Raw genomic sequence first — 12,444 nt, 5'->3', positions numbered from 1 at the left:
CAATGACTAAAAAGAGGCTGCTAATTTACATGCTATCATTTGGTTTGACTCTGCTGAACTTGATTATTTCCCAGGCATCACTGTGATTGACAATATCCCCATGCATGTCAAGCGTTTGGGCAGCTCAGCAGATGGAGCAGAGACTGCGGATGTCAGTGACACAGTTTGGGGAACAGGAATTGTGACACTGAGAGACAGCAGAATGAGCACACACGCTGCTGAAATAACAAGACCCCTCTCTACAGGGATGTAAATCTTTTTGCTCATTCATTCATTTCAGCAGCATTGCACATGCTCTGATTCACTGATCGCAGGCTGAAAATCACAGCAGATATAAAGCAGTTCTCCCAATTTGCTTCTGAAGACTTCACTTAGTCTCATGGAGAAACCCTCAGAGGCAAAGCTATCAGCAGTTTAAAAGAAGCCGTAACGATTTAGGGGAAGTGGCGGGGGTGGGATGGGAGGATGCAGTCAGCTTGTCGGCACACATTTACTTGGAGCTGCATCGACATTACCAGTTTTCGGAGTGCAGGGTACTTGAGGTGGCACTGTTGCTGTTGGAGATGACACACACTACTGAGCGAGGTGCTGTCACCTGTCACTTCCAGTGGCTGTGCAGCCTCCAAGGACAATATCGAAAGTAAAAACATGCAGATCTTCCCCCAGTTACTGGGAAACATGTTACTCACGTATTGCAAAACCAGAAGCAGCAATCTTAAAAACACACTCACGTTAAATGAAGTAGCCCATTGCAGAATCTGACTCACAACATAAATGGGGCAATTTCCATTGTGCTCAAGTAGCTGGTGATATTGTACAAATGGTTTTAAACTATGAATGCACTAGTGGTTCTAGTGGCATAGTGGTGGGCAGCAAGGTAGCATAGTGGTTAGCACCGCTGGCTCATGGCGTCAGGAACCCGGGTTCAATTCCCGGCCTTGGCCGACTGCCTGTGTGGAGTTTGCACATTCTCCCCGTGTCTGCCTGGGTTTCCTCCAGATGCTCCGGTTTCCTCCCACAGTCCAAAGATGTGCAGGTTATGTGCATTGGCCATGTTAAAGTGTGTTTCAGTGTCTCAGGTGTGTAGCTTAAATGGATTTGCAGTGGTATATGTGTGGGGTTACAGGGAAAGAGAGTGCCTGGGTAAGATATTCTGTCAGAGAGTTGGTGCAGACTCGATGGACCGAATGGTCTTTTCTGCACTGTAGGGATTCTATGATTCTAATGATTGGATCAGTTTCGGAGGCTCTGTGATTTGCCTGTCTACCTTGTGATCAGGGTTCAAATCCATCCCAAAGTTTGAGCCAAAGTTTTCACTTTGAGCGAATCACAGTGGAGCCTATTCAAGAGGGTTTGGGAACTCCCTGAACAGCTGCGCTCTGCTCTTTTACAGACATCATGGATGAGCTCTTATTCCCAGGCGTGCATCATCTGGTAAATGCCAGATATCCCCATTTATGAAGTGAATTCTGAGGCATTTCAGCTGTACCAATGGAAAGCTAACTTTTAGAAACAAAACAGCATTGTTGTATCCACTGACTTATACTAAAGGAAAAATCAACATCATTGCAACAATTGTGAAACTATTCTGTGCATCAGTTCTCTTGAAACTACAATCTAGCGCTCTGACTGATTTTGCTTTATTGGACAGCATTTTGCCTCTTGTAGAAATGAACAAGAAAAGGAGGTTAATGCTGTCAACGATTTACTACAGTTGGTGTCACCTCATTGTCTTTTATTTTCATCACCAGAAACATCTGGACAGCAGCATGAAGGACCACCATCACTACCATAACTTCTACCATGACCATCACCATCACCATCATAACCTCTATCATAACCACCACCATCACTACCATAACCTCTACCATGACCACCATCACTACCATAACCTCTACCATGACCACCACCATCACTACCATAACCTCTACTGTGGTCACTACCATCACTACCATAACCTCTACCATGGCCATCACCACCATAACCTCTATCATAACCTCCACCATCACTACCATAACCTCTACCATGACCACCACCATCACCACCACAAGCTCTACTATGACCACCACCATCACCACCATAACCTCTACCATGACCACCATCACTACCATAACATCTACCATGGCCACCACCATCACCATCATAACCTCTATCATAACCTCCACATCACTACCATAACCTCTACCATGGCCACCACCATCACTACCATAACCTCTACCATGGCCACCACCATCACTACCACAACCTCTACCATGTCCACCATCACTACCATAACCTCTACCATGTCCACCATCACTACCATAACCTCTACCATGGCCACCACCATCATGACCACTCCAGTGGAATTGCCAAGAAAATCTGAATTTCTGATGGGCAAGTGCCCTAATCCCCGGGACTCTCCAGAAACATCCCCACTTTCATAGAGAGTCGGAGACTCCGGACAGTTCCAACTTACTTCCTTCGATAGCTACTCAGAAAATGCTGAACAGAAAAATCCGAGTCTAACTCCAGGGTAACTCTTCCCATTCCCTGACACCCTCAACTACACCCCCCAACCACTCAACTCTCCCCTGACGCTCCAACTACACCCCCCCTCCTTGATCCCCTCCCCCAGCTTGACTTCACCACTTGACTTTCCATCCTACTCAGCTGCCACCTCATCGCCTATCCACTTATTTTGCTCGCCTATCATCTGACCAACACCACTGCCTTACCTTACCAACCCTACCCCCTTACCCATCCCACCCCCTCATCTACACTACCCCTTTACCTCACCCACCTTACTACCCTCTCGCCAGTACTACCCCCTTACCTTCTCTCTGTAGCTTTTCAAGAAGCTTTGGAATATTTGAATTCTTTACTTAGCAGAAGATAACAGCCATAGGAAGGGATGTGGCTTCTACACCGATTTCCTTTACTGATGTCTCTGGGGTTTCCTGTTGGTTTGGAAGGATCCACCATTGGAAGGTTGCCCAAAGAAAATCGGAGGAAGGTAACTGGGGATTATTTTGTTTGATCAACGGCAGAAATAGGTGTTCCGATCCTGAATGGAAGATTTGGGCCACTGTTCCCAACATGCTCAAATACAACACAGATAGACAGGATGGAAATCGCCCCTCCAACAACTCTAAAGGTCCAAAGTTAAATGAATTTGTGACAAGTGCTCCCATTCCTAAGTGGATACAAGTGAATAACATAAATTCAACACCAACCTGAAAGGCTTTTAGTGGAAGATGGAACTATCACTGAGGGTTCTATTTTGTTCAGTAATCAATTGACTTTATTTCCAGTTAAAATATAAATCTGACCTGTTGCTATGGCAACCATGTATATTGGCCTAAAAGAATCTAAATGGAGTCATTACACAAAATGGATTATAGTCCATATCTGCACTCTGAACCCACATGACGCATGTCAGAGGAGGTGGTGGAAGCAGGAGCATTAGCAACGTTTAAGAGGCATCTGGATGGGTCATGAATAGGGAGGAAATAGAGAGAGAGACGGACCGAGTAAGGGCAGAAGGTTTCCTTTTTGTTTTTGTTAGGGCATTATGAACAGCACGGGCTTGGAGGGCCAAAGGGCCTGTTCCTGTGCTGTTTTTTTCTTTGTTCTTTGTATGGGCAGGGTTCTGGTTCATCTATAAAAACAACTGTATCGTGAAGAAAAATCCAAGACAGAAACGTTCCCACATAGCCTCACAATTCATTTCTAAAATAGGCTGTGATTTCAAGACCGCAATCTCATCCATGCACCCCGATCCTGCCCCGATCCATTTCCTCCTCAGTGCTGCTGCTTCCTCCAATATACCATTGCTCTTGCGGCACAGGAAGCTCAGTGGGTCAGGCCTGTCCTGCATCACCGGTGTCAGTAAAAGGAAAAGGGAATTGTCACTAAATTAGAACAGCCTAACAGCTGCGTCTGATAGAATCATAGGGACTTGAAGCACAGGATGGGGACATTCGGCCCACATTGCCAATGCTGGCTCTTTAGAAGAGCAATCGTGTTTAATCCTACATCTCTGCATTTTGCCTCCCACCCAAGTAAGTTCCTCATCCTCAAAAGTATAAAAGTTGGAGTGTTATGGTAAGGTTATATAAGGCATTGGTGAGGCCGAATTTGGAGTATTGTGTACAGTTTTGGTCACCTAGTTACAGGAAGGATGTAAATAAGATTGAAAGAGTGCAGAGAAGGTTCACAAGGATGTTGCCGGGACTTGAGAAGCTGAGTTACAGAGAGAGATTGAATAGGTTGGGACTTTATTCCCTGGAGCGTAGAAGATTGAGGGGAGATTTGATAGAGGTGTATAAGATTTTGATGGGTATAGATAGAGTGAATGCAAGCAGGCTTTTTCCGCTGAGGCTAGGGGAAAAAAAAACCAGAGGGCATGGGTTAAGGGTGAAAGGAGAAAAGTTTAAAGGGAATATTAGGGGGGGGCTTCTTCACGCAGAGAGTGGTGGGAGTGTGGAATGAGCTGCCGGATAAAGTGGTAAATGCGGGGTCACTTTTAACATTTAAGAAAAACTTGGACGGGTTCATGGATGAGAGGGGTGTGGAGGGATATGGTCCAAGTGCAGGTCAGTGGGACTAGGCATAAAATGGTTCGGCACAGACAAGAAGGGCCAAAAGGCCTGTTTCTGAGCTGTAATTTTCTATGGTTCTATGGTTCTAAATACCCAACTCAAGATCAGCTTCTTCCCAGCTGTCATCATTTGAATGGACCTACCTTATATTAAATTGATCTTTCTCTGCACCCTAAGATGACTGTATTACTACATTCTGCACCCTCTCCTTTCCTTCTCCATGTACGGTATGCTTTGTCTGTATAGAGCGCAAGAAACAACACTTTTCATGGAAACATAGAAGATAGGAGCAGGAGGAGGCCATTCGAGCCCGCTCCGCCATTCATCACGATCATGGCTGATCATCCAACTCAATAGCCTAATCCTGCTTTCTCCCCATAACCTTTGATCCCATTCGCCCCAAGTGCTATAATTAGTTGCCTCTTGAATATATTCAATGTTTTGGCCTCAACTACTTCCTGTAAGATTTCACTGTATACTAATACATGTGACAATAATAAATCAAATCCAATCAAATCAAAAATACCCACCTCACTGCCTTTAGCAAACTATGGGATCAGTTGCCATCACCTTGTGAGGCTGGCCATTCCAGATTCTGACTATTCTCTCAACTAAAAAAAAAATCCTCATCTCCCCACCAGGCCTTTCACTGATGACTTTTAACCTTTGACTTTCTGGTTATTGACTTTGTGGCTCAATGCCAAATTGTGCTTCATAACTTGCACATTGACATGGGATGATTTACGACATTAAAGACACTATGTAAATACAAGTTGTTGCTGTTGTTGTTGGCATGTCCTACCTGCTTGGTTCTCATCTTTCCTTCATCTGAAAGGTTATTGTAGGTGTAATGAGCTTGAGTGATCCCGCAGAAGAGAACAGCAACAATTCCTACAATGGGAAATAAATTATACTTTACATTAGTGAACAAATGTGAGGTAATGCATTTTGGAAGGTCTAATAAAGATAGGAAATATACAGTAAATGGCAGAACCCTTAAGAGGGATCTGGGTGTACAGGTACACAGGTCACTGAAAGTGGCAATGCAGATGGAGAAGGTAGTCAGGAAGGCATACGGCATACTTGCCTTCATCAGCCGGGGTACTGAGTTTAAAAATTGGCAAATCATGTTGCAGCTTTATAGAACTTTAGTTAGGCCGCACTTGGAATATAGTGTTCAATTCTGGTCGCCACACTACCAGAAGGATGTGGAAACTTTGGAGAGGGTACAGAAAAGATTTACCAGGATGTTGCCTGGTATGGAGGGCATTAGCTATGAGGAGAGGTTGGAGAAACTTGGTTTGTTCTCACTGGAGCGACAGAGGTTGAGGGGCAACCTGATAGAAGTCTATAAGATTATGAGAGGCATGGACAGAGTGGATAGTCAGAAGCTTTTTCCCAGGGTGGAAGAGTCAATTACTAGGGGGCACAGGTTTAAGGTGCAAGGGGCAAGGTTTAAAGGAGATCTACAAAGCAAGTTTTTTACACAGAAGGTGGTGGAACTCGTTGTTGGGGGAGGTAGTGGAAGCAGATACGATAGTGAGTTTTAAGGGGCGTCTTGACAAATACATGAATAGGATGGGAATAGAGGGATATGGTCCCCGGAAGGGTAGGGAGTTTTAGGCAGCATAGTCGGTGCAGGCTTGGAGGGCCGAAGGGCCTATTCCTGTGCTGTAATTTTCTTTGTTCTTTGTAACTATTTGTCGTGTGACTCCAAAATATTTGCCTTTTAGTGTTAATCATTCGAGAGGGTAGTTTGTCATCAGGACCTCTTGAGCATCACTATTGTTTTAAGTTTATGTTTATTTATTAGTGTCACAAGTAGGCTTACATTAACACTGCAATGTAGTTACTGTGAAAATCCCCTAGTCGCCACACTCCAGCGCCTGTTCGGGTACACTGAGGGAGAATTTAGCATGGCCAATGCACCTAACCAGCACATCTTTTGGACTGTGGGAGGAAACTGGAGCACCGAGAGGAAACCCACGCAGGCAAGGGGAGAACATGCAGAGTCCGCACAGTCAGTGACCCAAGCCGGGAATCGAGCCCGGGTCCCTGGCGCAATGCGGCAGCAGTGCTAACCACTGAGCCACCATGCTGCCCAGGATGGGGACATTCATTGGGGCCCCATTTACAAATGGGGCTTTTCACTGACGTCCTTTTGAAGGTGGGATTCCTTTTGATAGTTATTTTTGAACAATACTGCCCACTGGATGTTGGGTCAATGCTTGCAACTTTAACAAGGAGCAGTCATTATGTCCGACTGGATGCAGATACAATTGTCAACTGTTGTCTGTGCCTGAATCAGTTGGTTGCAGTTGCAGACAGTTTTGTCAGCTGCTGCAATGACTGCCAGAGCTTTTACCAACCCAATTTAATTTGTATCCTTAAAATTCTGTCACAGAAACAGCAGTTGCCTGGTACAAATCATAAACGCACACTGGTGCCACCATCAGCCTTGCATCCCTGAAACTAGAACAGAACAGTGTGGGGAATTGATGCTCAACACATGCCAATAAGCTTGGCTTCATTCTCCTATGCCTCACGCTGAGCTCACGCACATTGCATGCCAAAAGCAAAGTGATGATCGGGGCATCTTGTGTACACTTCGTAAGATTTTTTGAGTTAGTCCTACCCATCAAGATTTCAATTTTACAAATGATGAGTACACTGGGTATGACCAGTAATGTCATACCTCCACCTTAAAAAGAATAAAACAGATTTTAACATCAAGGCTACGTGCTATAAGATGGACGAATAAGGAGAGAGGAAGGTTAACCCTTCATGCAGGTCTTAACAAAAGCAACTTAAAAACAAAAACTAATCAGCCATTTTCATGAAACCAATTGGTAACCATTTTTTGAGCACTGTCTTTATCATAGAATCCCTAAAGTGCAGAAGAGCCATTTGGCCCATCGGGTCTGCACCGACTCCCTGACAGGGTATCTTATGATGTGGAGATGCCGGCGTTGGACTGGGGTAAACACAGTAAGAAGTTTAACAACACCAGGTTAAAGTCCAACAGGTTTATTTGGTAGCAAAAGCCACACAAGCTTTCGAAGCTCTAAGCCCCTTCTTCAGGTGAGTGGGAATTCTGTTCACAAACAGAGTTTATAAAGACACAGACTCAATTTACATGAATAATGGTTGGAATGCGAATACTTACAACTAATCAAGTCTTTAAGAAACAAAACAATGGGAGTGGAGAGAGCATCAAGACAGGCTAAAAAGATGTGTATTGTCTCCAGACAAGACAGCCAGTGAAACTCTGCAGGTCCACGCAACTGTGGGCGTTACAAATAGTGTGACATGAACCCAATATCCCGGTTGAGGCCTTCCGCGTGTGTGCGGAACTTGGCTATCAGTTTCTGCTCAGCGACTCTGCGCTGTCGTGTGTCGCGAAGGCCGCCTTGGAGAACGCTTACCCGAATATCAGAGGCCGAATGCCCGTGACCGCTGAAGTGCTCCCCAACAGGAAGAGAACAGTCTTGCCTGGTGATTGTCGAGCGGTGTTCATTCATCCGTTGTCGCAGCGTCTGCATAGTTTCCCCAATGTACCATGCCTCGGGACATCCTTTCTTGCAGCGTATCAGGTAGACAACGTTGGCCGAGTTGCAAGAGTAGGTACCGTGTACCTGGTGGATGGTGTTCTCACGTGAGATGATGGCATCTGTGTCGATGATCCGGCACGTCTTGCAGAGGTTGCTGTGGCAGGGTTGTGTGGTGTCTTGGTCACTGTTCTCCTGAAGGCTGGGTAGTTTGCTGCGGACAATGGTCTGTTTGAGGTTGTGCGGTTGTTTGAAGGCAAGAAGTGGGGGTGTGGGGATGGCCTTGGCGAGATGTTCGTCTTCATCAATGACATGTTGAAGGCTCCGGAGGAGATGCCGTAGCTTCTCCGCTCCGGGGAAGTACTGGACAACGAAGGGTACTCTGTCCACTGTGTCCCGTGTTTGTCTTCTGAGGACGTCGGTGCGGTTTTTCGCTGTGGCGCGTTGGAACTGTTGATCAATGAGTCTAGCGCCATATCCTGTTCTTATGAGGGCACCTTTCAGCGTCTGGAGGTGTCTGTTGCGATCCTCCTCATCCGAGCAGATCCTGTGTATACGGAGGGCTTGTCCGTAGGGGATGGCTTCTTTAACGTGTTTAGGGTGGAAGCTGGAGAAGTGGAGCATCGTGAGGTTATCCGTGGGCTTGCGGTACAGTGAGGTGCTGAGGTGACCGTCCTTAATGGAGATGCGTGTGTCCAAGAATGCAACCGATTCCGGACAGTAGTCTATGGTGAGCCTGATGGTGGGATGGAACTTGTTGATGTCATCATAGAGTTGTTTCAGTGATTGTTCACCATGAGTCCAAAGGAAGAAAATGTCATCGATGTATCTAGTGTATAGCATCGGTTGAAGGTCCCGTGCGGTGAAGAAGTCTTGTTCGAACCTGTGCATGAAGATGTTGGCATATTGAGGTACAAATTTGGTCCCCATGGCTGTTCCGTGTGTCTGGATGAAGAACTGGTTGTTATCTTACCCAGGCCCTCTCCCCCACTCTATCCCTGTAACCCCACACATTTCCCATGGCTACTCCACATAACCTACACATCTTGGACTCTCAGGGGCAATTTAACATGGCACACCTAACCTGCACATCTTTGGACTGTGGGGGGAAACCGGAGCACCTGGAGAAAACCCATGCAGACATGGAAAGAACTTGCAAACTCCTCACAGACAGTCACTCAAGGCTGGAATTGAACCCGGGTCCCTGGCGCTGTGAGGCAGCAGTGCTAACCTCTGTTCCACCGTGCCGCCCTAGGTAGTCTCTTTTACATATTACCTGCTGTCGCTTAGAAAAACATGGAACATTGGAACAGGAGTAAGGCGGTCAGGTCCTGTTCACCTTCTATTCAATTATGGTTCATCCAAACTTCAATTCCATCAACCCAACTTTGTTTGTTTATTAAACAGTAGTCCATGAATTTCAGTCTTGAAAATTCCAATTCACTTCATTTGCACAATCTTCTGAATGATTTTTGCCTTCTGTGTGTCAAAGCTAGAACTACACAGGGTGACAAAGGTTATCGTAGGGGCTGGATATCTTAAACAAAATCAGAAAATGCTGGAAATGGTCAGCAGGTCCAGATAGCGACAAAGAGGGTTAAGGTTTCAGGTTGATGACTTTATGTCAGAACCAAAAAAGGGTCACTTGCCTGAAACATTAACTCCGTTTCTCTCTCCACAGATGGTGGGGAATGTTCAACTTTAGACAAGTTATCATACTTGGTCATAGAAAGTTATTATATTACTGTGTGCTGCTCTCCAGAGGTCTTCTGGAAAAGCCCAACCGCCCTACAACATTTAAAAAATTCATTCATGGGATGTGGGCATTGCTGGTTAGGCCAACATTTACTGCCCATCCCTAACTGCCAATGAGAAGGTGCTGGTGATCTGCCTTCTTGAACGACTGCAGTCCATGACTTCCATGTTTGGAGGGGAACTTCCAGATGGTGATGTTCCTATGCATCTGCCGCCCTTGTCCTTCTAGATGGTAGTGGCCATGGGTTTGGAAAGTGCAGTCTAAGGAGACTTGGTGAGTTGCAGCAGTGGATCTTGTAGATGGTACACACAGCTGCTACTGTGCCTCGGTGGTGGAGGGATTAAATGTTTGTGAATAGGGTGTCAATCAAGCGAGCTCCCCAAAGCCTGTCCATCATCTGCGAGGCATAAGTCAGGAATGTGGTGGTATACTCTCCACTTGCCTGGATGGTGTCCAGCTTCTTCAGTGTTGTTGGAGTTGCACTCATCCAGGCAAGTGGAGCATATTCCACCACACTCCTGACTTATGCCTTGCAGATGATGGACAGGCTTTGGGGAGTCAGGAGATGAGCTACTCACCACAAATCCCCAGTCTCCTACCTGCTCTTGCAGCTACAGTATTTATACGGCTAGTCCAGTTCAGTTTCATGTCAATGGTAACCCCCAGGATGTTGATAATGTAGGATTTAGTGATGGCAATACCATTGAATGTCATGGGGTGATGGTCAGATTCTCCCATCTTGGAGATAATCATTGCTTGGCAATTGTGTGACACGCATGTCACTTGCCCAAGCCTGGATAATGTCCAGGTCTTGCTACATTTGGTTTTTGGCTGCTTCAGAATCTGAGGTGCTGCAAATAGTGCTGAAGTTTGTGCAATCATCTGTGAACATCCCCACTTCTGGACCTTATGATGGAAGGAAGGTCATTGATAAAGCAGCTGAGTATGGTTGGGCCTTGGACAAAACCTTGAGGAACTCCTGCAGTGATGTCCTGGGACTGAGATGATTGTCCTCCAACAACGACAGCCATCTTCCTTTGTGCTAGGTATGACTCCAACCAGCAAAGAGATTTCCCCCTGATTCCCATTGAATCCAGTTTTGCGAGGGATCCTAGATGCCAAACTCGGTCAAATGTTCTTTCGGTCCATGTTTGAACCAAGGCTGTAATAGGGTCAGGAGCTGAGTGATCCCGGCAGAATCCAAACTGATCAGGTTATTGCGAAACCAGTGCTGTTTGATGGCACCGTTGATGGCCCTCTCCATCACTTTACTGATGAGCAAGTGCAGGCTGATGGGGCAATAATTGGCCGTGTTGGAATTGTCCTGCTTTTTGTGTACAATTGTCAGGAGATGCCAGTGTTGCAGCTGTACCGGAACAGCTGATCTATATGCATGGTATGTTCTGGAGCACAAGTCTTCAGTAACATTGCCAGAATATTGTCAGTGCCCATAGCGTTTGCAATGACCAGTGCCTTCAGCCGTTCCTTGGTATCACGTGGAGTGAATCAAACAGGCTGAAGACTGGCATTTGTGATGCTGGGGACCTCCAGGGGAAGCCTAAATACTGCAATATATTGTTAAACTTTTAGATTAAATGGCATAATCACAACTTAAGTCATTACCATGGTGACACCCTTACTCCCATATTGTTTCCCTACAGCATTCCAAGCACACAGACATACATTTTTATATTCCTTCACATCGTTGCTGGGCATCGTTGCTAAGTCAGCATTTGCTGCCCATCCTGACTTGCCCTTGAGAAGGTGATGGTGATAATTGGGCATTTTGTGCATACCCTCTGAGGAGATTTTCTTTCCGGGTTAGTCCCACCATCAGGATTTTAACTGGTGAGTAATTGTGACATTATTTACTGTCTTCCTTTTGATGTTATGTTACAAATAATAGCAAGTACACAGAATGTTCCAGTGCCTGCCATTCCTCATCTTAAAAACAGTAAAAACCCACTTGGAAATACTAAAACATGTCTTAATATTAATGAGACATGTAGCAAAGGAGCCGATTCAGAACAAAAAAAAGAGAATTGCCTGAGAAACACTGCTCCATTCACAGATTGCTCTGCCTCACAGATACAGTACCCTCACCCCAGTGATACTTATTATCCTCACACGTAGGTCTATTGTGTCCCCTGCCTCCAGCGTGAGACCGCAGAGTGGTGAGCAGTAATGTGATGAGCCGACTGTGTGGTATTTTCCATAGCTGGCATCATTAACTATTCATGGCAACCTCCCAGCTCGGATTATGCCTGCAGACCAAAGCATGGGAATGGCACACAGCTGCGGCTGTTACGTTACGGGGTTGTTTTGTCAGTGCCGGGCGGAGGGTGAAATCTGACTGAACAAAGGGAGAGAATATCCTCACTTTCATACGGAGCTCGGGAGATGCAAATGGATTCAGTGCAGCAAAGGCGATGTGACCTTATTATCCTAGTGCTTTTTCCTCAAAGGAAAATAACAGTCTGCTTGGCAGATAAGCGCCACAGTAGATGATACTCAAATATATGGAGGGCGGGGAAGTGGCTAACAAAGAAATTTAATAACC

At 45.8% G+C, this 12,444-nt stretch overlaps 1 protein-coding gene across 1 annotated transcript in view; it reads right to left on the bottom strand.

Moving 5' to 3' along the window:
• Window positions 1-12,444, bottom strand: part of LOC144485955 (sodium/hydrogen exchanger 9-like) — a 285,192-nt gene that overhangs the window by 110,884 nt on the left and 161,864 nt on the right. Inside the window, exon 9 of the mRNA XM_078204030.1 lies at window positions 5,383-5,471. Within this exon, the coding sequence (XP_078060156.1) occupies window positions 5,383-5,471 (89 nt within the window). The remainder of the gene's footprint in view (window positions 1-5,382; window positions 5,472-12,444) is intronic.

This window comes from Mustelus asterias, chromosome 3, assembly GCF_964213995.1.
Source record: "Mustelus asterias chromosome 3, sMusAst1.hap1.1, whole genome shotgun sequence".
NCBI classification, from domain to species: domain Eukaryota; kingdom Metazoa; phylum Chordata; class Chondrichthyes; order Carcharhiniformes; family Triakidae; genus Mustelus; species Mustelus asterias.
This window is presented reverse-complemented; position numbering and strand designations above follow the sequence as displayed.